General features: G+C 41.5%; 1 protein-coding gene across 1 annotated transcript in view; it reads right to left on the bottom strand.

Annotated features, from left to right (window-relative positions):
* Window positions 1-27950, bottom strand: part of LOC116268521 (talin-2-like) — a 253145-nt gene that overhangs the window by 139302 nt on the left and 85893 nt on the right. Inside the window, exons 10-17 of the mRNA XM_031662038.1 lie at window positions 17767-17922; window positions 12174-12275; window positions 10726-10802; window positions 7386-7566; window positions 6382-6495; window positions 4011-4119; window positions 3037-3245; window positions 2399-2497 (exon numbers count right to left, since the gene is read on the bottom strand). Of these exons, the coding sequence (XP_031517898.1) occupies window positions 2399-2497; window positions 3037-3245; window positions 4011-4119; window positions 6382-6495; window positions 7386-7566; window positions 10726-10802; window positions 12174-12275; window positions 17767-17922 (1047 nt within the window). The remainder of the gene's footprint in view (window positions 1-2398; window positions 2498-3036; window positions 3246-4010; window positions 4120-6381; window positions 6496-7385; window positions 7567-10725; window positions 10803-12173; window positions 12276-17766; window positions 17923-27950) is intronic.

The raw sequence follows: 27950 nt of genomic DNA, 5'->3' as shown, positions 1-27950 counted from the left end.
TACCCATAACTGGAGGAGGTTGCAGGATCACCTTACTGGCCTGGTCTTTACCTAGAGAGCTTACACAATTGAAAACATTCAAGTTAGGCCTGTCCCGGCTAACAAAGGCTCTGTAGGACTATCACCCTGAACCTGAACCTGCTTCCTCTGCACATCTGAATAGAAACAAACATTAGGAAGCAGGGTTGACATTCATACACAATGAAAATAATCTGCTAAAGCAGGGAGAGGCAGGTAAAGCTTTTAAAAAATACAAGGTTGCATGCGATGTTTTAAGGAAGAATTGTCTTTCTCCTTAACCTTCCTTGGCACTTTGGAGAAAACAATAATATTAATACTTTTGGGGAAAGTAAATGACATGTCAAGATAATTAAGCCTAGTAAAACAACAGCTGAATCTCCTATTTACCAAGTTCCTAAATAGGTACCTACCTACAAATAATTACCTGCCCTAATTTAAAAAGTAAAGGCCAATGCAAGAGAAGTTTAGGGATATGGAAAGGGAAATCAAGATGGGGACACAATTAACTTGGGTTTAGCAGAATATATTGATGTGCAGTCCATTCTGATTCTAGGGAACTTATGACCGGCCATCTCAGTGTAGAAATGGCTTCCAGGAATATTCCTACAGCCCATGATACGAACTCACCCTCCATCATGACATAACTGTGCATCGAATGTCTTATTGCACTGCGGGATATAAGTGAATCCCATAGCCCAGTGCCACAGGCATGTGGAGAGTGAAGGAGAAACAAACACATCTATGCATGAAGGTTGAAATTTCATGTCTCACAACATACATGATCACATCTTAGTTTAACTAACACATCTTTTGCTTATAAAATTTATAAGTTCTAGATAAAATGGCATGCAAAATTGCCACCCATGAAGCAAGAAACCTGAATGCCAGAGGAAAGCTAATGATCTTTTTGTTCTGTCTATAACATATCATAAAATCATTGTCAAATGAAGAGGTGGTCAAAACAGATGAAGTCAAAAATGCAGGAAAAAAGGTATTGAGAGGTGTCAGGTAGTTAATAAAAACATTGTGTTATTTTCTGGACTTGGTGATATTTGTGGTATGAGTTTATATAAGTTTGCAATTCTTTGTGATTTCTTCTAAGTAAATATTTCACTATATACATAATTCAAAAACATTTTAATAAGTGAAGACCGATGAAATTCTGTAGAATCCTAAACAGTGAACTTGACACAAGATTTGGAAAAGGGCTTCTTTCAGAGAACCTGGGCTAGAACAGTAACAATTTAATTAGGATATATTTATATATGACTTGCAAAATTAGAGACTTAGGAGGAGGAGTAAAGGGCACTGGCCCACCAGCACATAAGCAGCTCATCTTGGCCTGAACTCCCCCAGCAGCAGGCCTCTGCGCCTCACCCTTTGAGGGACAGGGATGGAGGCAGACGAGCAGATACCTGATGCTTTCTGAGCTGCCGTGAGGTGATACTGCACACAGTGGAGATACTCGCTCCCCAGAGGGCAAGCAGCACATGGCCCTGGTATTGAAAAAGAAGGGTCACAAAAAAGACTTCTCTGCCACGCTTGTGGTTTTGGATAAGACACAAAAAACAAACCACCTCTGAGTACAAAGGAAATTCTCTCTCTCTCTCTCTCTCTCTGTGTATGTGTGTTGAAGTACATAGGTTTTCATGTTTATGAGGACTCAAGAATGATGCCATTAAACCCTTCTCCTAAACAAGTAAAATAAGACTGGCCAGGCGCTGATAATCAGAGGTTAGGTGACAGATACCAGGAGTTCATGACACTATTAATATTTCTTCCCTTCTTGTGATTAAAGAATGTCCAGCATATTGGAAAAAAAAAGTAATAATCAGGGCCGGGTGTGGTGGCTCACGCCTGTAATCCCAGCACTTTGGGAGGCCGAGGCAGGCCGATCATGAGGTCAGAAGTTTGAGACCAGCCTGATCAACATAGTGAAACCCGATCTCTACTAAAAATACAAAAATTAGCCGGGCGTGGTGGCATGTGCCTGTAACCCCAGCTACTCAGGAGGTTAAGGCAGGAGAATCGCTTGAACCCGGGAGACAGAGGTTGCAGTGAGCCGAGATCACGCCACTGCCCTCCAGCCTGGGTGACAGAGTGAAACTCTAATTAAAAAAAAAAAAAAAATCAGGAAAGCTACATATGTGCTTTACAGTGATGAAACATGGTGTCAGTGAAATGAGTTTTCCTATTAAAAAAAAATTTTTTTTGGTAACACAAAAAGACCTCACTCCCAACATAATACATCTCAATCGCATTCTTGACAATCTCAAAGAAAATGCAGTTAGTTTTTGAAATATTACATTCTGCCTGCTGGGGTCTAAGACCATCACTTAGACTTCTTTCCATGACTATAAGGCTGCAAATATCTTACCTGGAATCGCTCATCAGTCTCATTCTCTCCAATCTGTCTCAGAAGATCCCCACTGGCTTGTCCGATGCTGCCAGCAGCAGTCAAAACTGTCTGTCGAGGCTGTGAACAAAGAACACACCTTAATTGGAAAGAAAACGCATTTCCTCCAGTGCCATCAGACATGGAAGTACAGGAAGTAGAATCTCATAGAATTTGCTCCCTTTGTCTATCAGTGAGAATCTCAGGTGGTCTGCCGGATAGAAGACATCCTGGTGAAATCCGTGCAAGGAAACATCCGGTGTCTCACAAACCAGCAATAGGTATGTGGATTTGAAATGGCCCATTAGTGAGCCTTGTTCAGGTGGTAAGAAGGTGATGCGCATTCCGTGGAAATTAGGGTGCAAACTTATATTTCCCTTAAATGTGTGTTAATCCTGTGTGTTAAGTTCCTGGGGTTGCATCTACTCAAGTACTCTTGACGGGGAGGCCTTTATACTAAGAGCTCAACCACTCCTGAATGTGGGTGAGCTCTTAGTTGCAGAGAGAAACATACCCCATCAGGATGCAAGGAACAGCTGGGGAAGCAAGAGCCGCATGGTCCCCCAGCAGATGTAGCCATCCCATCAGAACCCCAGTGATTGCGTGCCTCTGGAGCTTACCTCTCCAGAAGTAGGCTGCACAGCTTTCAGCAAGTCTGACACTGCCCCAGCGAGGGTCCTGGCAGCTCTGAGCAAGTCCTCCCCGCTGCCCACCTCATCATCCATGAGGGCGGCCAGTAGCTTCACACCCTTGGACATCTCCGTCAGGTTGGAAGAAATAGTGGTGATTGCACATCCCACAGCTGTGTAGTCAGTGTCTGCAGGGTCACCTGGGAGAGAAAAGAACCATCCCCATCGAAGGAGGGCACATGGTTCTGGTGAGAATTTTCAAAACCCCACACTGGCAGGAGTTCCTCACCCACCATCCTGCAGGAGTCAGAGAGCAAGCGTCACATGAGCACAGTGAGATGGCCTGCTCCCTGTCTCCACAGTGACTGCAGAAAGGTCCTTTTGCCTGGAGGCCTCAAGCATTGAAATACTGAGTACAACCACCTTTAAAAACCCAAAGGATGTCTCAGCATCTCACAGCCTTTTCCATTAGGCCCCTGTCAGCAGCTCAGGGGGTCAACTCTGCTCCTGAAAGGCAGATACGCTGCAGGGTGAAACCAAGCAAGTTCCCAGCTCTCCCCTGAGAGCGCAAGGCTGGGAGCCACACTGTGCCAGAAGAGACCGCTGCTGGACAAGATGGGCAAAGGCACACATGACAGGTCTGTTCGTTCAAAACCATTTTCCAACTGTAGGTGCCCAGAAGGGAGAAAGGAGCCTCAATAGACTTTGCAGTATGTCCAGCACACTGACAAGCCATGAGAAGATCTGAATAGGTGCTTTTTAATGAGGATGCAAGATACAGGCAAAAAGCAATAAGATGTTCCTTACCCGCTCTCCTGGGTCACTGGGAGAAAAGCGCCTAAGAATAGACTATCCTCTCATAATATGAAGTCTATTGTTTCAATCAACAGATAACTTATATTTTAAAATTAAAAAAACAGCTTTTAAACAAAACTCCAATGCAGCACAAATCTCAAGGGACTTACCCGCCGTGAGGTTAACAACCGAAGCCGTTCCGGCCGTGATAGCATCAACTTGAGAATGGATTTCGTGTTTGGATTCATCGACTTTGTTCTGAACCCATACCCTAGATGCCTGCAAAGCCAGACAACGGCACAACACAATCACAGCACAGAATTACCCAGGAGACCGGAAAAGTCCCACCATAAAATCAGACCAGCATTTTGGCTACATTCTTCTTATGAGGCCAACGCCGACAGGGCCCTTAAGTTATCCTAAACAGTATCCTCAACAGGCCTCTTGCTCCTTCAGAGATACTCAATGCCGTGCAAATTCTCCCTGTGTCTTACATTAATTATGTTGTTTGTGTGTTTAACTTTTAAGATCTTAGGGAGAAAAATTCCACATGGCTTTATTTAGAAAAATTCAATTGAAAAAGAACGAGAAGCGAAAAATCAATGTTTCATAATAATACTGCACATTAGCACTGATAGTTGTTGCTAATTTTCACCTTGCTTTGCAGGGAGCAGGGTGAGAAGGAGGGTGTTTCAGCTCATAGGTGTTCTCTGTCAATGTAGGAAATGTCTCTTGCTTACAACATGCATCGCCTTGAAGACGACTAAAGGCCATGCTCATGTAGATGGTAAGACCTTTCCTGGTAAGATGAGGGGATGGGTCGAGACCCCTGTTCTGGATCCAGATCTACCACTAGTAGGTGATAGGACCTTGGGCAAATCATATCCAGGTCCTGTGCCTTATACTTTTTCTACTGTAGGAATTCAATGGTTTTTAAAAACCTTTCCAGCTCTTATACTTTATATGTTTATTTGAACCTATAAATAGCAAGTTCTCTATTTTCTGGTATGAACTTACCTAATAAATGATCATTTATCTTGATAATGATGACCCTGCAGTAAGGTGCTCATCTGCTTCCCAAAATATCCCAAAAATATTCATCTATGTTCAGAATGTGACTAGCACTAAAAATAATTTATTGCATTCTAAATCTTTGAAAACTGGTGAAAGAGGAATGTTAAATCTTAAATATTTTAAAACTCTACCTCCCAATTATACTGGATATGGGAATCTGCCATACATGTTTTTACTCTGGAGTTCCCCAAAGCAAAATGTTTATTGTCTTCAGGTACCTGGGAGAAATGGCACCGAGGATACCAGCAACCTCCACGCACACAAATGTGCAAATGAAAGACTCAGCATTCTGGGAGAACTTGGAGGGCAGTTATCCTGGCAGGACAAGATGAGACTACAGACTGTATGTTGGTTCTGGCCCCTGTGATGGCACCAGTCAGTCCTACAACAGTGGTTGTCAACCCTGACTGGCCATTAGAGTCAGCTGGTGAGAATAAAAACCACTGATTCTCAGGCTCCACCCACAGAAACATCAATTTATTTGGTCAGAGCTGGTGCTTTGAGCTTTGTTTTTAAAGTTCCTCGGATAATTCTAACATACGAAGCAGGGTTGAGAATGACAGTGCTAGCCAGTGCTTCTCAAATTTTAATGGTCACACAAAAAAGCTGGGAACTTGGCTAAAATGCAGATTCTGTTTGAGTGGGCTGGGGAAGGCCCAAGATTCTGCACCTCTTACAAGACTCTAGGAATTGCCAACGCTGCTGGCCCTGGGGCCACGATTTGAGCAGTGAGGAATTGGAAGATTTTATGCAGCAGTAGCTACAGGAAGATCTCTGGGTTAATCACCCACCTTGCTGAAAAGCTCAATGGTAGTAAGCCAGTGCTTCTCAAAGCACAGTCCCCAGGCATGCAGTGCTGGCATCACCGGAGATCTTGCTGGAAATGCAAAATCTCAGGCCCTACCCAAGATCCAAAACCAAAAACAAAACCAAAAACAAAACAAAAAAAAATGGGGGGAGAGTCCAGCAATGTGTGTTTTAACAGGCCCTTCAGATGATGCTGATATATGCTACAGTTTAAGAACCACTGGTAGCGATAAAACTAACCAACAGCTAATGCTTACTGAGCTCTTACTACGTGCTAGGGGCCATGCTAAGAACTCGACAGGTGATTAGATCATTGCAGCTTCACAACAACTCTATTTACAGATGACAAAGTGGAGGATTAGAGAAGGCAAGTAGCCCAGATTCACACAGCCAGTACTGGAGCTGGGGTTTGAACCCAGGTCGCAGGATCCTAGGGTCCAAGTTCTCTGCCCTCCCATGGTACTGCCAAAAGCCTGTAGTACTCTATGATTTTCTCTTCCTATGGGTGAAACTGACAGACAAAGTCTCAAGATCCTGAAAAAATCATGGGTTTCCATTTCACCTAGAGACAGAAATTTACCTAGATGAATCCTGACAGTGCATAACACTGCTTTCTGCCAGGACAGAGACTTGGCATGAAAACCACTCAACAGTATTTACCATATCCTGGCCGAGAGGTGGCAGCGAGTCGAGCTCACTGAGGTCATCCTGGGCCTGCTGGACGGCATGCATGCTTGTGTTGATCGTCCCCATCAGGGCCTGCTGGGCTGAGGTCTGCAAAGGCAGATGAAACAACGCTGTCATCCCACACTCCTGGGACTGACATGGCCCTTTATGCAAAACAAAGCAAAACAGAACGCTGCGCTCGAGACAAAGCAGCCCAGGCCACATCTCAACAAGCGCCTGAACTATCTCCCATTTCAACCTGGAGGCCAGAAATAGATACTGCATTATATTAACAGAACACAAAATGAAGGTGATTGCCATGGAGGGATTATAATCAGAAGTGCGTGAAGAGCTTAATTAGCTGACAAGAAGGCTCATAAGAGTCCTTGCAGGGGAACTGAGGTGATCCAGTCTTTGAGTACGGAGGACCTCCTCATGCACAGGAAACACGTGGGTGTTAAATGAGAATGCTTCCTGATAGATGCTTAAGGACTCCACCTAAATCTATGGTCAACATACTTTTTCAGAGACAAGTGTTGCTCCTGAGCTTTCAAAAAGTTCTCGTCCAATAGCAAGAGAGTCAGTCCCAAGGCCAGCCTGAGAGGCACCGAGCCAGACAGACCAGCACAGTGGAAAGCAATCAATGACTCCCAGGGTGAAACCTCAAGATTGCTAAAAACCTGGTCTACTTCTCAGCCTTTCCTAGGGGTATCTGGACCAATCAGCTTCGTGCTGCCAGGACATGGGAGCAGGGTTCTGTCCCTGTATCACAAGTCATGTTGAGAGCTCCCCAATTTTCCAGTCACAGAGGACACCTCCGATACCAAACAGGCAGTGATCCGAGTCATCCAATTTAAAAAATGCACAGCTAAACGAGGCATGATTCAGCCGGGAACTAGAGAGAGTTCCAACACTCAGCCCATCACCACCGCTGGTGTCCACCCTGCATGCCGGAGGCAGCAGACTAACGAGCGGGGGAGGAGCACAGGAAGCCTCACCAGTGGCGGCATGTGGCCTCGGTGCATCTGCCCAACCATGACCTGCTGCTGTGGCGAGGGCATGCTGCCAACGTTGAAGGTCTCAGGCCCGCTGGAGCCCGAGCGCATCACGGCCGGCAGCGCCACTGAGCCGTGCTCTGCCTTCCCGGTCCGGTTGAACTGCTGCTGCAAGATGGTGGACCTGCCGGAAAAAGTGGTTTGGTCACTGTAATGACGCCACCCATGTGGAGTGCAATGAGGAGACCCCACAGATGTCACGTATGTTCCCTGCTTTATGCTGTGAAGGCCAATTTAAAGAGGCACATACAGACAGAGAAGCAGGAATGAAGAAGTGGCATCACAATACTTAGCAGAGCTCTGAGATGAATCCTTTTACGACAAGTAATGTAAATAATTACTCCCAATTTATCCACTTAATAGACTTATGATATTATGCAATTAGTTGTTATTAAGAAAACAAGGCTGGGTGCAGTATCTCACCCATGTAATCCCAGTCCTTTGGGAGGCCAAGCGGGGAGGATTCCTTGAAGTCAGGAGTTCAAGACCAGCCTGAACATATGAGACCTCATCTCTACAAAAAATTCAAAAACTTAGCCTGGAGTAGTGGTACATGCCTACAGTCCTAGCTACAGAGGATGAGGTGGGAGGATCACCTGAGCCCAGGAGCCAGAGGCTGCAGTGAGCTATGATCATGCCTCTGTACTCCAGCCTGGGCAACAGAGTAAGACTCTGTCTCAAGAAGAAAAAATGACAACAACAACACAGAGATTCCTATAATAATGATGTCCCAGGTTTTAAGTGAATGTTTTGATATGTTGATATATTATTTTTGGTAAATCATACCTGAAAGAACATTCACTAAACAAGTATCAACCTTCTGCCAGGTTCCATTCCAAGCATCAGAGATACAGATGATGTATCTGCAGCTTGAAAGGGGAAATGTGGAAATGAAGCTAGGGGAAAGCCTCCCACAGCTTAGCTCCCTCCGTCAGGCCACCACCACTGACCACAGAGGATGTTTCACTGCCTCTAGAGCCTTGACCACGTGAGGCTTTGGCACCTTCCCCAGATGCTTTCAGCTAAATATTGGGAAGACTCTCAAGGTATCTAATGGAAAAATGCCATTTTTAATTTTTTTTTTTTTTTGAGACAGAGCTTCACTCTTGTCATGCAGACTGGAGTGCAGTGGCGCAATTTCAACTCACTGCAACCTTGGCCTCCCGGGTTCAAGTTATTCTCCTGCCTCAGCCTCCCAAGTAGCTGGGATTACCAGCGCCTGCCACCACGCCTGGCTTATTTTTTGTATTTTTAGTAGAGACAAGGTTTCATCATATTAGCCAGGCTGGTCTCGAACTCCTGACCTCAGGTGAACCACCCGCCTCGGCCTCCCAAACTGCTGGGAATACAGGAGTGAGCCACAGCGCTCAGCCAAAAAATTGCATTGTTTACTTTATATTGTCTTAGAATGAAGAATAAGTGCAAAGGACGCGGATCGTCTGAAGGTAAGAAGTCTGAGGATGGTGTATGTTCCTCAGAAGCCCAGCAGAAAAACCCACAGACAGCGTCTGTGTGTGTTGTGAGGTGGAAGGAAGGTGGAGGTGCAGCTGCATGAAGAGACAGGGGCCTCTGTCCCAGGGCCCTCACACCATCACAGATCATTCCCTGTTTCCCAGGGCAAGGCTCGATAGCCATGCTGGGATCCCAAGCATTAGGCATCCATGGAGAAATACTGCAGTCTAGGGGTGGGGTGGTGAGAGACTAGGGAAGGTGGGTCTGGAGGCTCCAGTGAGAAGTCAGTTGCATTGTGAGATCTCAGCCAAGGACCAACACAGGAAGAAGTGGAAGGTCTAGAGATAGGGACCATCCTGACCATTCTTCCTGCTTGCCTTGATCAGATCCCACAGTGATGCCGTGGGCAGTGGAGGAGGCTACAGTGGTCCCAGGCAGGGGAAGGTCCCAGCCCTCTGGGCTCAGACACTTACTGGGCTGCTCCTATGGGAAGAAAGTATAGCAGAGTCCTCTGAAGTGAAGCAGATCACCCTGTCAGAGAGTACTAGCTCACTCATTTACATCCAATGGCCATGAATAATTCCAAGGACTTAAGGTGCTCTGCTCAAGGGTGGCAAGTACTAGCAACACATCATATCAAGTTTGGTTCTAACTTGCATACTAGTGGGGACAAATGGAAAAACACCTTCTGGGTGATTAGGAAGCAAACTGTGAGAAACTGGCAGCAAGGGTGAAAATGTTAGAGAAACTACTATAGCTAAGCAAGTTTAATGGACTGGAAGATGCTAGAACTTTCTAGCAGCATACTATGGGAAACATCGCAAGATCTGAATCTGAGTCCTGACTCTACCACATATGTATATCTCAACTAACTTTCATGAGCTTCAGTTTCCTTATCCGTGGACTGGGAATGATAGCACTTGGCCTCCCTTTTGCATAGGCAGCTGTTATTGGAATTCCAGATGAGACAGAATGTCAGATACACACACTAAAGAATAAAGAACAGTCATTACATTGCTCTGTTAATATAAAAGGGATGTCTGTATAGGTTCCCCATAAAAAACATTTATTAGATGTTACTTAATTTTAATAAATCTATCTCCTCATCTACAAATGGTGCTAAATTGAGAACACTGTGAATTTAAAATAATGATTGTGAGGATGATAGTTATAATAGCAAGTGCTATGTTCCAGGCATTGTTTTATGTGCTTTATTAGTAACTACCATGGAAATAAAACCTACTTAGGTGGTAATATCATTATCCCCACTTTATAGATGAGATCATGCCAGAAGAGAATTCAGTAACTTCCCCAGGGCCACACAGTGAAACACAGACCCCAGATTTGAGCCCAGGACGAGTTTCCATGTTCTTAACCACTCGCCTGTACTACGCTACCTCACAGCACTCGAGACAAGCGTGGCATGCAGCAGTGCTTCACTATAACTCCTCCACTGGCTACACTCCCTCCTCCCACAAAAGGGGCCAGAATCAAACAGAGGCTCATCCTCTGACCTTCTGATGGTATGATTCGATCATGAGATTTAAATCAGAAATGCTGAACAGGACTCATGAACACTTACTGCCTCAAAAGACACAGTTAAACGCCACACTTTGGTCAATGTTTCCCTAAAATCCTCAGCCTCCCTCACGAGACATTTGCCACTTCAATGCTGCTGGTCTGGGGACCATGCTTGAAGAAGATTCAACTATATCATCTGCTGTCATCTTCTCCAGGTGACAGGCTTCAGAGCAGCAGGCTCCAAGCTGGCAAGAGGAAACCTGCCTGTCTAGGGAGAAGTTGGTACTCTAGTGCTCTTCATAATACTTACTTTTTTGGGGAAACGGACTCTTCTAACATGGTTGACTCCTCATCACCTTCTAGTCCAAATCGATCTTTACTTTGTTTCTGGAAATGCAATAAAACAAAATGCAAAAATGAAACCCAGGCCGGGCACAGTGGCTCACACCTTTAATCCCAGCACTTTGGGAGCTGAGGCGGGCGGATCACTTGAGGTCAGGAGTTCGAGACAAACCTGGTCAACATGGTGAAACCCCGTCTCTTTTTTAAAAAAAAAAAACAAACATAAATCAGCCTGGCATGGTGACAGGAGCTTGTAATCTCAGCTACACTAGAGGCTGAGGCAGAAGAATTGCTTGAACTCAGAGGCGGAGGTTGCAATGGGCCGAGACTGTGCCTCTGCACTCCAGCCTGGGTGACAGAGCAAGACTCTGTCTCAAAGAAAAAAAAAAAGAAAAGAGAGAAAAGAAAATCAGCAGGTCTTCATACAAGGACCTTTAAAAAAAACATTTTGAAGGGACACAAGTGAAAGTGTTGAAGTTTACTCAAAATTCTTTATACTGGATATTTAGTAAGTGATGGATGAACAAAAGCATAATAATAAACAAGAGAAATATATTATTTAATATATAGTTAAATGTCATGTATTGTAGACTTTAATTTTACATAGTAAAAAATCAAGATGCACATATTAACATTCTATTAAAACCTGTTTTTTTAAATGGGCTGTATCTTGAAACCTTAAGAAATCTGTTTTTCTGTATACTACTATGGCATACAACCTCGTTACATTTGTTTAAAAAAAAACAAAGACATGAAAACTGCAAAGATCATTTTTAGCCCCTCAATCCAAGTTTCCACAGAGGCTGAAAAGCACAGTACAGCTATGTGGAAAGGAAGATGCTGAGGGGTGCTAGACTCATTCATTAGCTAAGTGACACGCTATCGTTCACTGCCTGGTAGTAAATGATACAAATATGTGTTACAGAAAAAGCAGGAATTCTCATAGGATCTTGAGGTCAAAGATCTCATACTTAATTAGTGATTAAAGATGAAATTAGTAAATCAAGTTTTATTGTTTTGGTTTTTTTTGAGACAGAGTCTTGCTCTGTCGCCCAGGCTGGAGTACAGTGGCGTGATCTCAGCTCACTGCAACCTCCGCCTCCTGGGTTCCAGCGATTCTCCTGCCTCTGCCTCCCGAGTAACTGGGATTACAGGCACTCATGCCTGGCTAAATTTTTTTGTATTTTTAGTAGAGACGGGGTTTTACCATGTTGGCCAGACTGGTCTCTAACACCTGACCTCAGGTGATCTGCCCGCCTCGGCCTCCCAAAGTGTTGGATCACAGGCATGAGTCACTGTGCCTGGCCTCAAGTATTTTTTAAAAGGGCTTTTTTTTTTTCAAGGTACCCACACCATCGAAACCGAGCCTTTTAATAAAGCGGTCTTGCTTTTCCAATTTGTATCAATACAAAATACCTTTTTCAGGATGATGTCAATGTAGCCTGCAATCAGCTGCGATATCTGCTCTCCCTCGGTGGTTTGTACTGAATAGTAGCTTTCCTGATACTCCCCAAAATCCTGAAAAGACAGCATTGGAGGAAATACAGCTAAATCAGATATATCAGAATTTTAAAGGCTAGGAGGTCCAGCTCTAGAACAATATGACATAGACTTCATTTCCCCTGCTCCTTCTCTCTAAATACAAACGAATACCCTAAAATTTATTGAACAATATTCAACAATGGTAAAAGAGCTCCTAAAACTGAAAAGATGGACTGGTTGGGGGCCTCAGAACATGCAAAACCACAATGTGGTTGAGTTCTTGGGTTTTCTTTCCCATCCCATATACCCGCAAGACTAAGAGCTGTAGAGGCCTGAACATTGGAACCTCCAACAGGCAGTTCCTGAAAAGCATGCTTTTAATCAAAGAACCAGGAGAAGGGGAGCCCAACAGAGACTAATTTGGGGAAGTAGTCAGGAGCTCCAACTCCAGCTTAACAACCTGGGCTGACATTCACTGGAAGCTGCAGAGCAGTGAAACCTCAGACCCTCTCAGGCCCTTTTCCACAACCCAGGCAGGTGGATGGTCTGATCCTTGTGCTGCAGCAGGCACAGTAAAGCCCTGTGTCTCCCTGCCCTCCAGCCAGTGGCTTAAAGAGACTCAGACCCAGTGCCTTCTGGTTCCTGCAATGAAGGTCACCCAGCAATAGCAGGTAGCCCAGGGAAGTGCCTTCTGCCTTGATCAACAGAACCAACAGGGTTTGAGCAGGAACCTTAGTGTCAAAAGAAAAAATCAGCCCAGAATGGCATTGAAAGGGCTCAGAGAATAAAACTGTCATTGCAACTTAAGCCCACAAAAGTAGGCCAGAACACTACACACTGAACCTGAACAAAGTGGCCGCCTGCTAACATAGAATATTTCAATAAGATCAAAAGTCTCCTGATAGGCTGGGCACAGTGGCTCATACCTGTGATCCCACCACTTTGGGAGGTTGAGGCGAGAGGATCACTTGGGCCCAGGAGTTCAAGACCAGCTTGGGCAACATGGTGAGACTTCACCCCTATAAATTTTTTTTCTTTTTTTAATTAGCCAGGCATAGTGGCATGAGCCTGCAGTTTCAGCTCAAGAGGCTGAGGGAGGAGGATCGCTTGAGACCAAGAGGTGAGCTATGATCACACCACTACACTCCAGCTTGGGCGACAGAGTGAGAGACTGTCTTTAAAAAAAAAAAAAAAAAAAAAAAAGTCTCCTAATAACCAAGATGTCTAGGATGTTTTTAAAAAAATAAATATTCATATCAAGAGCCAGGACAACCACAATATGAATGATAGACAATCAACTCATGCCAATACTGAAATAAATCAGATATTGGAATTCTAAGGATTTTAAAGCAACCATCATAAAAATGCTTCACAATAAACTGCAAATTCTCTTGCAGCAAATTTTAAAGAATAAAAAGTTCCAACAAAGAAACAGAAGTCATAAAAAGGAACCAAATGGAAAGTATAAAAGAAGAACTGAAAAAGGCAATAACCAAAATTTTACAACTCACAGGTTAAGACTCAACAGTAGTGTGGAGCTAATAAAAAATAAAATCAGTAAACCTGAAAACAGATCAACAGCATTTAGTCAATCTGAACAACATAGAGAAAATAAACTAAAAAACAGAGCTTCAGGGATCTACAGGACAGTAACAAAAGATCTAACAATAATATCATCAGAATAACAGGAGAGGACAATGTTGGATAAAAATAAAGCATTTGAAGAAATAATGACTGAAAACTCCCCCCAAATTATGAAAACTTAAACCCACAAATTCAAGAAGCTGAGTGAACTCCAAACAGAAGAAATCTTAAGAAGCCCTCTGAAAACCAGAGATAAAAATACCTTAAAAACAGCCACAGAAAAATGACATATTACCTACAAATTGACACTAACTTGAATGACAGCAAATTTCTCATTAGAAATCATGGAGGTAAGAAAGAAGTGGCATGACATGTTTCAGATGCTAAAAGAAAGAAGTGTCAATCCCAAATGCTGTACCTGGCAAATTATCCTTCATGAATGAAGGGGAAATAATAACGTTCTCAGAGGAAGAAAACACTATGAGAATTTGTTGCTAGCAGATGTACCCTTAACAAATAGCTAAAGGAAGCTCTCCAAACACAAAATGATAACAGAAGGAGGCTGGGAACTTCAGAAAGGCAAGAAGAACAATGGGGTAGATAAAAATAAAGGGAAATGTAATAGACTGTTCTTCACCTCATGAGTTTCTTTCATCACATTTTCTGTTCAAAGCGGAAGCTGTAACACCATCTTATGTGGTTATAGACAAAATAACCATCTTACACATATGCAGAAAAAATATTTAAATAATTATACTCAAAAAGTGTGGGGAGGGCCGGGCGTGGTGGCTCAAGCCTCTAATCCCAGCACTTTGGGAGGCCGAGATGGGTGGATCATGAGGTCAGGAGATCGAGACCATCCTGGCTAACACAGTGAAACCCCGTCTCTACTAAAAAAGATACAAAAAATTAGCCGGGCGAGGTGGCGGGCGCCTGTAGTCCCAGCTACTTGGGAGGCTGAGGCAGGAGAATGGCGTGAACCTGGGAGGCGGAGCTTGCAGTGAGCTGAGATCCGGCCACTGCACTCCAGCCTGGGCGACAGAGCCAGACTCCGTCTCAAAAAAAAAAAAAAAAAAAAAGTGTGAGGAGTGGGTAGGTAAAAAGACCTAAATGGAAGTAAGGTTTCTACACTTCACTTAAAGGGGAAAAGCCAGTACCAGTAGGCTATGTTTAATTTTATATGCACATGGTAATATCTAGAATAACCAATGAGATATGCTCAAAATGTAACACACACACTAAGTGATATGCTCAAAATGTAACATACAAAGCAAACAAACTCTAAAAAGTGTCCAAGTAACCCACAGAAAAGGCAAAAAAAAAAAAAGAGAGAGAGAGAGAGAAGCAAAGGGGACAAACAGAAAAACTACAAAATGATAGACTTGGGTCCTAATATATCAATAATTAGCTTAAATGTAGTGTAAATATACCAATTAAAAGAGATAGAATGGATTAAAAAATACATAACCCAACTAATTATGCTCTCTACAAGAAATTCATTTCAAATATAACAATATATGCAGGTTGAAAATAAAACGATGGAAAAAGATATATCATGCCCACATTAGTTTTATAAAAAGCATTGGTGGCTATGTTAACATTAGATACAGTAGACTTCAGAGCAAAACAAAAATTACTAACAGAAAAGAACATTACATAATGATAAAACAACTTCTCCGTTAAGATATAGGATTAAATGTACAGGCACCAAACAACAAAGCTTCAAATTACATGAAACAAAAACTGAGAGCTGAAAGAAAAAGTAGAAAAATCCACAATTATTGTTAAGAACCCCACTCTCGGCAACTGAGAAAACTGCCAGACAGAAAATTAACAAAGATATTCATTCAAAAGGCTGGAACACCACCATCAACTAATAGGGATCTAACTGGTATTTACAGAGCCCACTTTACATGATAACAGCAGAATATATGTTCTTTTTGAGTACTCATAGCTCACCCACCAAAAAAGATATCCTGGGATATAAAAACAAACCTTAAAATTTCAAAAGGACTGAAATCATACAGAGTATGTTCTCTGACCATAATGGAATCAAACTAAAAAACCAATAGTAGAAAGACAGCAGAAAAACCTCCAAACACTTGGAAATTAAATAAAGGCTAGGAATAGGAAGGAAAAAATCACTACATATAATGAGCTTATATGCATTATGCATTATGTGCATTATGCATTATGCAACGTTAGGCTTTAATCAAAATACTGATGTGCTCTCTTTTGCCTGAGGTAGTTAATGAGGTTATCATAACTATTTATTTTTTTAATTTTTTTTTTTTGAGGCGGAGTCTTGCTCTGTCACCCAGGCTGGAGTGCAGTGGTGTGATCTCGGCTCACTGCAAGCTCTGCCTCCTGGGTTCGTGCCATTCTTCTGCCTCAGCCTCCTGAGTAGCTGGGACTACAGGCGCCCACCACCACGCTCGGCTAATTTTTTGTATTTTTAGTAGAGATGGGGTTTCACTGTGTTAGCCAGGATGGTCTCGACCTCCTGACCTCATGATCTGCCCGCCTCAGCCTCCCACAGTGCGGGGATTATAGGCGTGAGCCACCGCGCCTGGCCAAATTTTTGTTTGCAATAAATACTTGGATCTAGTTTAAAAAGACCAATAGTATTAAAAGATGTAAAACAAAACACAGTTGTTCCCTGTCCTACACATTCTCATATTCACTTTCTACCACATACCCCTCCAAAGGTAACCACTTTCAACTGTTTCGGCGGTTTCTTCTAGTATTTCTAAATAATATATTTATATTGATTTCTTGATTTTTCTAATTTAGAAATTATCCATGACTTCCTGCAATGGAAGGTGAGGACATAGCTAAGTATGAACATTCATTTTTGAGGGCCATACAGGCACAGCTGTTACAGCTACAGGAGGATAGAAGGTATGTTTTCTGATGATTCCTTCTAATTGGCAGGAACCTAACAATCTATAGTCAAATTAGATAACTAATGACTTCTTCTATGGTCCCTTCTTTACATAGTTTTTTTGTTTTTTGTTTTTTTTTTTTGATGTCCTATTATGATATCTTGCATAGATAAGAGGTGACATTTCAAGCATTCACTACAGACTTCAGGAGTCTTAAGAAATTGACAAATTCTAGCACTTTTTGATTTTTCTTATTGCACAACTTGCCCTACCAACTACCTGTCCTATTGTGTTTCACAAGTAAATGTGGCTATAGTTAAGGCATAGAGTTATTACGCTGCTAACAACAAATATTGAAATCAAGAGGAAGAATTCAGAGGTCTGAAGACCTGAAACAAACATATTCTCACTACTTTCCATAAATTTTACACTAAGCATCTTATCATCTTCATCTTACTCAATCCTAGCAGCTCTGTAGGCATGACTATCACCATTTTATAGCTGAAGAAATTAAGGCTCAGAGAGGAAAGGTAACTTGAACAAGGTCACAGAGCTGGGAAATGACAAACTGGATTTCTATAATAATACTATCCTAAAGTCCACGTTATTTCCACTGTGTACTATGCTGTCTTTCTAGGCAGGCTGAGAAAACATCCTCAGCAAGATAATCACAACGCTTAGGAAAATATAAAATAGAGAGGGGGCCTTTGTGTGTCAGAGCACTAAAAGTTTCCTTTCAGTATATGCTAGGGATGTCATCAGGAACACAGAACTGAGAATCATCTGGGTGAGTGGCTTTTTCTAGATAATGAACTAGAGGCTGACTTATGCAGAGGGCAGAGAAGGAGCGGTGCTTGAAGAAACCCAGGCTTGCTGACCTCTCTTTTACTTCTGGACCCATCCCCTTCCCTGCCCATGGGCTTGCACCTTCTTCCTCACTCCATGCTGGCTCTCCAAGGCCAGAGAAACCCAATGGGCAAGAATCTGGTCTTTCTCCTGTTCCCACAATATCACCCGAGGCCACGCTAGTGCTCTCCTTGCCCTCTGCCAGTCCCTACCAGTGTGAAGCTCTTGGGTGAGGCTGCCCAGCGCTTGACGGTGGTGAGGGGCCACTCCTGCAGCACCTCCTTGGTCTTTTCATCCACGCGCATCACCGAGTCTTTCGTGATCCCCAGCAGGCGAGGCACAAGCTTGTTCTTGCCTTTCATCTTTTCCTGAAACAGGAGATACCAAGAGTCAGTGCTCTTCCTCTGAATACATCTGACTTTGCCAAGGAATCAGTGATTTTTCAATGTTTTACCTGCATACACTGTGTTTCAAAACAGGCAGGGCTATAGGAAAACCAAGGTTTTGAGGCTAGGTGAATAACTCATTAAACTAAAGGTATGGGAACTCAAACAAAGACATGAGAAGTATGGAAAAAACCACAAAAGCATGCCTCCTGTTCAGGAGGGCAGCTTGCTCCAAAAACAGACTATGTCAGAAAGATAAGATAGAACTGAAAAGACATCCAGAGAAAAAGAAGCAAAGGTGAATTCCAGGTACTATCACTTCCAGTGGCCAACTCAGTGAGTAACAAAAGAGGATTAATCTGAGATTTAAAATTAGCTTAACTAAAACTCTGCTGAAGTAGAATCTTCTCATTATGAGGAGACACAGCTTCCTGTCCTTTTTTAAATCTCTGAAATATATTTCTGTTTGGATTCTTTGTTTTGGAATTTTGTATATCTACTGATTCTTAAAACTTATTGTATAACTAGTTTTAATAATGTTTTAAGACATAGTAATGTCTATTAAAATAATGGACCCTTAGCTCACACTCATACCAAAACAAATTAAAGAGAGATTAATAATTTAGGAAGAACATCCAAGTGAGTATTTTTGTGATCCTTGGGTGAGAAATGATTTCCTAAGAAAAACACCAACATAACAAGCCATAAAGGAAATGATTAATAGGCTTAACTCAAAATATACATACTTTTGATAGATCGGGGGAGGGGAGCAGAAGCTAAAAAAACCTCATAAAAAATGAAAAAGACTGGGCAATAAATATTTACAATGAATGTAATGGCAATAGACTTCATATACTGTCTATGTGATGTGTTCATATATCAACAAAATAACTGCTGAAGAATATGAACAGAAAATGTTTTTAAAATAACACAAGCAAATAAGTTTTCACTTAAAATAGGTGAGGTTTTTTATTAAAATTAATACTCAGATTTGAGGAACATGTGAAGGGGGTCAGTAGTGATGAAAGCTTAAGACAGCAAAGCCTTTATGAGAGAAAATGTGTCAATATCTATCCAAACCCTTAAAAAGTCCCTACTTTTGACACAGCTAGCTTTTAGGAACTTAGTCTAAAAAAATAAAGTTATAAATGTGTGTAAAGATTATGCCACATGAAGCTCAACCACAGTACATCATAGTGAAAAGCTAGAAACCACCCAAATTTTCAGACAACATTGGGCCCATTCAGGGTGGTATGGCTGTAGATGAAACAATCCAAATTTTCAATAACATGGGACTTAATACATAAATTATGATATATCCAGATAACAGATTACCCTACATGATTAAAAATCATACTGTAGAAAAACAATTGGTTTTATGGAAGTAAATTATTCATAATATATTATTAAAAAACAGAATATAGGGCCTAATCTTAGGGGAAATAAAAATTTAAAAATAGGCATATGTCCATTACATGAAAAAAAATGGCACTGAACGTCTCATGTGTTTTGTATTATTTTTTTCATGCTTTTCCTTATTTCCAATATTTCATTTAATGCATGTATATTTTTAGGGTTGTCAGGAAAACCTTTTCAAGTTATATTTGCTGAAATCTAGCAACATCTCAACTGCTATTCTCAGGGGCATAGACATATACATTCACACAAAGGATCTATTTGTGGATGTGTCTACACACACCCAACACAGGGTAATGGCATTTAAAACACAGTTGGAGCATACTAGATACTTAGTAAGCATCATCTGTTCATCTTCAGAGCATCTCCAAAACACTGGTGTCATCATTTTTCACTTTGTAAGTGAAGAGACCAAGGCCAACAGTGGTGAGTGGTAAAGCCATAATTTGAACACAGATTTGAGTAGCTCAAAAATATCCAAAAGCTGACTGTCTACTATAGTTGACTGTCTACCGGTGGAAGCAAAAAGAGAAAAGGCCAAATCCCCCCCCAACCCCAACCGCCCTCACCATGGGCATTTGGTAACCCTCAGATGGTGACAGTCACCGCACACCCCCAGCTTCCTCAGGGAGGACACCATTGTGTGAGGAATCTACCTGGGTGTCGGAGGAGGGGAATATTCCTCCCTGAACCTTAAGTCTTAAACACTGAGAAGGGTCAGATTTTTTTCAAAGAGAGGACAGTTCCACAAGGGTGAGATCAGTGCAGGGCAGACAATGTCAGTTAATCTACTTTGGCTTCGGGAGCCACACAGAGTTTTAGGTTGAGAGGCTCTAGGCAGCTAATTTAGTAGCACGGGGTTGGCACAAATCCAGCTTCTGGGACCCAGGAAGAGGACTGGAGATAAAATATGGTTTGCAGCTGCTGCCTTCATTCTTTCCCATCTGCACTGCTCCCCAGTGAGGGATTCTGGGGTGCGGGAACACAGAATCGTGACGGATTGCCCTAATTCTTGTCAAGATCATTCCAGATTGGGAGAGGAAGCCACAGTGAACAAACAAGTTACAGTGGACTTTCTAGCAGCAGGTCACAACTGAGGAAAAGGGGCTGAGGGAACTCAAAAAATACTGGAACTGTCAACAGAGACCACCATCAAGGGATAAAATTACTTCAGCGCCTACACACAAAATGCAGAGCAGCTGGAAAAAGGTAAAGTCGCAAATGGCTGAGATCTGTGATCATGATGCAAGGTCTTCCCCGGTGCAGAGACCTGCCTTAGAGCCTCAGTGACAGGGATGTGAGGGGAGGGCCACAGGGTAATAAAGCTTCCTCTTTCCTTCCTATGCCTCAAATATCAATAACCCCCACACCACTCCTTTCCAACCTTCAACTACACAGACCAGCTTCCTTTTATCTCCAGTACACAAAGCAGACTAAAGCAGGCACCAGTGAAGACCCATCTATCTCATATACCAACACACACACAGAGTTGTAGCTGTGATTTCTGCCAGCCATCTAGAAGCTTCTCTCTCAAGGTGGTCCTGATTAGATTGTTTTTGTTTTGAAAATGTCTGCAGCGTGTATAACTCAGAGGCAGGTGAAAGCAGGCATTTTACCGAGGAGAAGCAGGATTCGTTAATGAACCCAAGCCCTCCTCTTTCAAACGTATTTCAGCTGCTACTCCGGGTGTAGCTCTGGCAGCCAGCTGTGATCAAGCCTGCTGTCTGCAGACTCTTCTCACAGGTGCAGAGATTGCCTGATTCTGACATCACCTCTGCTTCACATCTGAGATCCAGAACTAGATGGAGGAATGCAACTGGACTGAGCTTCTGGCTCCCGGTCCTTCATTTCAATATGGCCCAAGCCCATAGGGTCCTCCCCATGATCCAGCTGAGCTCACTAGAGTTCTAGATTGGCTTGGCCAAAGGGCTGGTTTGCGTGTTTTGTTCTGTCTTCAGTATATTTCTTTATTTTAGGGGGATGGGAAAAAACGGCTGCTCAAGAGCAAACCTGCAGACCCTGTTTATTAGCCATTTCTCTCCCTACAAGTGACTGCCAATCCATTTTGACTAAACTTGGGATTCTGAGATGCTCTGAACGCCCTGTCTGGTGTTTTTACAGTTTAGGAGAGAAGAGGGTCTGTTCCCCAGGTAATCTAAAACCTCAAGGCTCTGGCTATGTCTGCAAAAAATTTTCAAAGGCAAATTTAGAAGTGAGAAGAGTTACACAGTGATTTTCTGGAATAAAACAAGATTTTATGCCAGTCATGGGAAATGCCTTACTGTTGCTTGTGGGGTTTTGGTGTAGCAGATCATGATGAAATGCAAAAGAAGTCAACGAAACAAGGAAGAATGTAGACATTTACAGCTCCCATTTATGGAGATTTATATGAGGCAGTCCCCTTTTCTGTATTAACTTATTTAAACCTCATAAAAAGTCATAATTTTATGGGTGAACAAACTGAAGCAAGAGATGGAAGGTAAGATAACTTATCCAAGGTCAAATTACTAAGTGGCAAAGCCAGGATCCAAACTGAAGTCCTTCTTTTCCAAAGCATATTTCCTAGCCACTGAAAATACTGCTGCCTAATGCTATTCCGTGTGAATTCATTATATGGCTCGCAGACATGCTCTGTATGGAGGTGGGTAAACTATGCCCATTGCTAAATCCAGCTTATGTTTTATGGCCCAAGAGCTAAGAATGAATTTTCTATTTTTAAATTTTAAAAAAATCAAGAGGAATATTTTGTGCGACAAAAATTACATAAAATTCAAATTTCAGAGTCCAAAAATAAAGCTTTGTAGAAACATAACCATGCCATTCATTTACATTTTGCCTATGGCTGCTTTCATACTACAGGGGCAAAGTTGAGGAGCATGATTGGCAAAGCCTGAAATGTTTACTAGCTGGCCCCTAGGGCCAGGGATTTGGGAGATATGGGAAGAGTTCAGTGTCTGGGATAATCTGATATTTATCAGGCCAGGTACAGTGGCTCATGCCTGCAATCCCAACACTTTGGGAAACTGAGGTGGGAGGATCACTTGAGGCCGGGAGCTCAAGACCAGCCTACGCAACATAAGGAGATCGGTCTCTAAGAAAAAATAAAAATAAATTAGCTGGGTGTGGTGGCACGTGCCTGTAGTCTCAGTTACTCAAGAGGCTGCAGTGAGCCATGATCACGCCACTACATTCCAGACTGGGTGATAAGAGTGAGATCTAGTCTCTAAAAAACTAATAAATAAAATTAAACTAATCAATATCCTTATTTTCCAGTCACCACACCTGTTTACATACATTAGCTCGCTTACTCATCATTAGAGCTCTATAAGGAATTATTCCTATTTTTCAGATGAAGAAACTGAAATTTAGAGTTTAGGTACTTTCCCTAAGGTCATATAAGTTTCTACTATTTCTTACACAGGCGTAAATTACCATCCTGGATTCTAGGCCAATCTTCCCAACTCCAACATGCAAGCATGCTCTATTACAACAAAACAAAGTTTAATACTGATTTTTAGGACAAAATGTTCATAGACATAGAAGAAAATATGATGTAAGCAGCTCTAAGCACATGAAACCAGTCCTTTCAAAATATCTATGACTGATTTCAAGGCTGTGTGGTTTGAGTAAGTGTGTTCAATATCATTATTAATTGTAATTTCATTTACTTATTTAGAGTTTCTAATAGAAGCCTATAAAAGTAGTGAATGGGAAAGTGGAATTACTAACTTTTAATTTACTTCCTAAATTATGCTTTCATTAGCATAATTCCTTCACAATTTAATGCAATGTTCAGTTTGGGGCATGAGAAATCTGTTACTGATGTCTTTTAAAAAATTTATTGTCCCAATTAGTACAGCCTCTATGGAAAACAGTATGGAGATTCCTTAAAAGCTAAAAGTAGATCTACCATTTGATCCACTACCGCTACCAGGTATCTACCCAAAGGAAAAGAAGACATTATATGAAAAACACACTTACACATGTATGTTTATAGCAGCACAATTCACAACTGCAAAGATATGGACTCAACCTAAGTGACCATCAACTAATGAGTGGATAGAGAAAATGTGGCATATATATATACCATGGAATACTACTCAGCCATGAAAAAGAACAAAATAATGTCTTTTGCAACAACTTGGATGGAGGTGGACGCTATTACTCTAAGTGAGTAACACAGGAGTGGAAAACCAAAAACCATATGCTGTCAGCTATAAGTGGGAGTTAAGCTATGAGTACACAAACGCATACAGATGAACTTTAGAGACTCAGAAGGGAAAGGGTGGGAGTGGGGCTACAGATAAAAAAGTACACATTAGGTATAATGTACACTACTTGGGTGACGGGAGCCCTAAAATCTTATAATTCACTGCTATATAATTCACCCATGTAACAAAAAACTACTTATACCCCAAAAGTGACTGAAAAAAAAAAAGTATACCTTAGGTATACAATTTTTTCTTTCTGGTGCTATTCTGCATGTGATCTCTTTTTATCATATACTCTAAATGGTTTTGCGAATTTTTACGTACATACTCTAAGGGCTTATTTCATATGGTTGACATATGCCTTATCAATTTCCTTGGCCAATTTAATCAATTTAACAATAAACCTGAAAATTAAAATGATTGTGTACATATTGTTAAAACATGTACAGGATCCATAAGCTGAAAATTACAAAATGTTGAAAGCGATCAAGGAGGCTCTCTATATCATCTTTATGGGTTAAAAGATTTAACACAGTAAAGATGTCAATTATCTCCAAATTGATCTATAAATTTAATACAATTACTATCAAAATCACAGCAAGCCTTTTTGTAGACAAAGATAAGTTTGTTGGAAAGTATATATGAAAAGGAAAAAACCTAAAATGGCTAAAACGATTTTGAAAAAAAAGAAAAAAGCTAAGGGAATTTATCTGATGTTAGGGCTTACTTACAGCTAAAGTTGATCACGACAGTGTGATTAGCAGAGGGATAGATATTTGAACGAGAACAAAACAGAGAACCCAGAAATAGACCCACAAAGATGTGCTGAACTAAATTTTGACAAAGATGCAAAAGCAACTCAATGGAGGAAGAATAGCACTTTCAACAAATGGTGCTGGAGTAAGTTGATTATGGTGGAGGTTACACAAATCTATAAATATGACAAAATTGCATGGAACTAAACACACACAAGTGCATGTAACGCTGGAGAACTCTGAATAAGGTCTGTGGATTGTACTAATGTCATTCTCCTGGCTGTGTTACTGTACTGTTGTTAGCATTGGAGGAAAGCTGATGAAGGGCACATATGACCTTTCTGTATTACTGTTATTTTTAAAACCACAGTCAGTTTTAGAATATTTTTAACACATCAAAAAGAACCCTGCACCCTTTAGCCATCATTCCCCTATCTCCCTCACCACACTCTTAAGCAACCACTAACCTTCTTTCTGTCTCTATAGATTTGCCTCTTCTGGGCACTTCACACAGAGGGAATCATATAGTATGTGGTCTTTTGTGACTGGCTTCTTTCACTGAGCATAACATTTACAAAGCTGATCCATGTTGTAGCATATATCGGTACTTCATTCCTTTTTATGGCTGAATGATATTGCATTGTATGGACACAACATAAATTGTCTACCCATTCATCAGCTGATGCTTTGTGTTGTTTCTTACTTTTGGCTAACACTGCTGTGAATACCTATGTGTAAGTTTTTATGTGGATACGCACTTTCAATTTTCTTTGGTATATATTCATAGAAGTGGGATTGCTGGGTCATATGGTATTTCTATGTTTAATCAGCTGAGGACCTGACAGACTGTTTTCCAAAGTGACAGTACCATTTTACATTCCCACCAGCAAGTTACGGCTGTTCCAATTTTTCCATATCCTCACCAACACTTGTTATCATCTGACTTTTTGATTCTGAGTTAGTTTTACAGCTTCCTGTGAATCTGTAATAATTTCCAAGTAAAAAGTAAAATTAAAAAAAATGACTTGGTATATCTTGTTACAGGATAAATAATCATAGCTACAAGTCATAGTAATTTTGTTCCTTCATTTGCTAAAGCAACGATTTTCCCCTCATTTTTGTATCTTACTGTATTTCCCAGAACTTCCAAAATAATGTTAGAGGGTAATGAGATGGTGGGCACATTTATTCTGATTTCAACTCTTACAGCTTTCTTTCCTTTTTTTTTTTTTTTTTTAACAGAGTCTTGCTCTATTGCCCAGGTGGGAGTGCAGTGGTGCAATTTTGACTAACTGCAACCTCTGCCTCCCAGGTTCAAACAATTCTCCTGCCTCAGCTACCCAAGTACCTGAGATTACAGGTGTGCACCACCACATCTGGCTAACTTTTGTATTTTTAGTAGAGACGGGTTTTCACCATGTTGGCCAGGCTGGTCTTGAACTCCTGACCTCAAGTGATCTGCCTCCCCTGGCCTCCCAAAGTGCTGGGATTACAGGCATGAGCCACCACACCCAGCCTCTTATAGATTTCTCTCTAGCGTCTCTATTAAGTATGATACTAATGAGAGGTTTGATACCAATGAACCTCTATCATGGTGAGCAAGTACACTTATATTCCAGCATTTTAAAGAATTTTCAATAAGATGTTGAGTTTTATCAAACATCTTAGTGGCTTTATATAAAATAGTCATATGATATCATCTTATTTAAAGTCTTGATCTGATTCAGGTTCATTAATTCTTAATATTGACTAGTTCCTGCATTTTTTAGCTATACCACTTTTAAAATAAGGCAAACTATGGTCACATAAATTATATTAAAAACAATTATAAAATAAAATGTCATACTAATGGGCCCACTGAGCAAAACACTGAAGTGAGCAATATGCTATTAACATTGTAGAAAGCAACAAAAATAAAATAAAAATTTGAATATTTAATATGTATATACAAGTTGAAAGTGCTTGGGCAGGCATGGTGGCTCACGCCTGTAATCCCAGCACTTTGGGATTACAGGAGAATAACCTGATGTCGGGAGTTCGAGACTAGAGTGACCAACATGGAGAAACCCTATCTCTACTAAAAATACAGAATGAGCTGGGCATGGTGGTGCATGCCTGTAACCCTAGCTACTCGGGAGGCTAAGGCAGGAGAATTGTTTGAATATAGGAGGCGGAGGTTGTGGTGAGCCGAGATTGCGCCACTGCACTCTAGCCTGGGTGACACACCATCTCAAAAAAAAAAAAAAAGTTGCAAGTGCTGCCTATTTTCTTAATTCTTTCTTCTCTTCAAAGAGATGCAATTTTTTAAAAAATATAGAGAAAGAAGGGAAAGACAGAGAGAGAGGAGAGGGAAGGAAAGAGTAAGGAAGGAAGGGAAAAAAGGTCTCTCATGTTCTTGTTGTGCCTTAAGTAATTTTGTAAACGGAGATTTGGTTTGATCAAATCTGCAAGACCCTGCTATAATGAGAAGATCTTTGCTCTCTCTCAAATTATCCTAGTGACCATGCACCGATTTTTCTTAGGTTCTAAATTGTCGCTGGAGAACAAACTGATTTTTTCTACAATTTGGTGTTCAACTTCTCTTCCTAATTACAGATTTCTTTATGTTCTTTATTATCCTAAATTTACTAACCTACATGCAAGCACATCGCTGAAACTGACTGTGTGTGAAGCCTGATGGTATTAATGGAAGAGACGATATGAATGTAAGAGATGAATTTAATACTGGGAGGACTACAGGGAAACTCAAGAAAATAAATGGAAATTGAAGCCATTAGCAGTGGACATGATGAAAATTTGTTTAATCTTTGTCCCTGCAAGGCATTGGAGCTCATTTACTACTGGATGCCCTTCACAATAATGAATGAAAAGCACAATTTCTAAAATGAGCAGATCTCCCCATGTGTTCAGGGCACAGATGGGAAGCTAGAACGGTGGAAGCAGGTGACTGCCTCTCAAATGGGGTCACTCCAGCTAAGGCAGTACAGCTAGAGGCTGGGAACACCATCTGTGAATCAGGGAGACCTGAACTCAAGTCCTGGCTTCTTCAGTTACTAGCCTTATGGCCCCAATTGAATCACTGGATCTAGCTGGGCCTCTGTGTTCTCACTTATACAAAGAAGATAGTACGCTGGGTGCTGTGGCTCACACCTGTAATCCTAGCACTTTGGGAGGCCAAGGTGGGCGGAGTGCCTGAGCTCAGGAGCTTAAGACTAGCCTGGGCAATATGATGAAACCCTGTCTCTACTAAAATACAAAAAAATTAGCTGGGTGTGGCAGCATGCACCTGTAGTCCCAGCTACTTGAGAGGCTGAGGCAGGAGAATTGCTTGAACCCAGGAGGCAGAGGTTTCAGTGAGCCAAGATCGCGCCACTGCACTCCGGTCTGGGCGACAGAGTGAGACTCCGTCTCCAAAAACAAAAAGAAGATACTAATAGTAGTTTTGCCCTTGGGTTGTTGATAGGTTTGAATGAGATAAGCTTGATGGATGGCTGTTTACTAAACATTATTGCTGTTATTAATATTGATAAGTGGAGTCATTGTTACCTAGATGGCATCAGTGCCATTCAAATATTCACTGATACTTTAAAACTGCCACTAAACGTAAAAGATTCAACCTCTCAATTAT

This window comes from Papio anubis, unplaced genomic scaffold (genome assembly GCF_008728515.1).
Source record: "Papio anubis isolate 15944 unplaced genomic scaffold, Panubis1.0 scaffold36, whole genome shotgun sequence".
NCBI lineage: Eukaryota > Metazoa > Chordata > Mammalia > Primates > Cercopithecidae > Papio > Papio anubis.
Note: the sequence above shows the minus strand (reverse complement) of the source record. Positions and strands in the feature narration are given on the sequence as shown.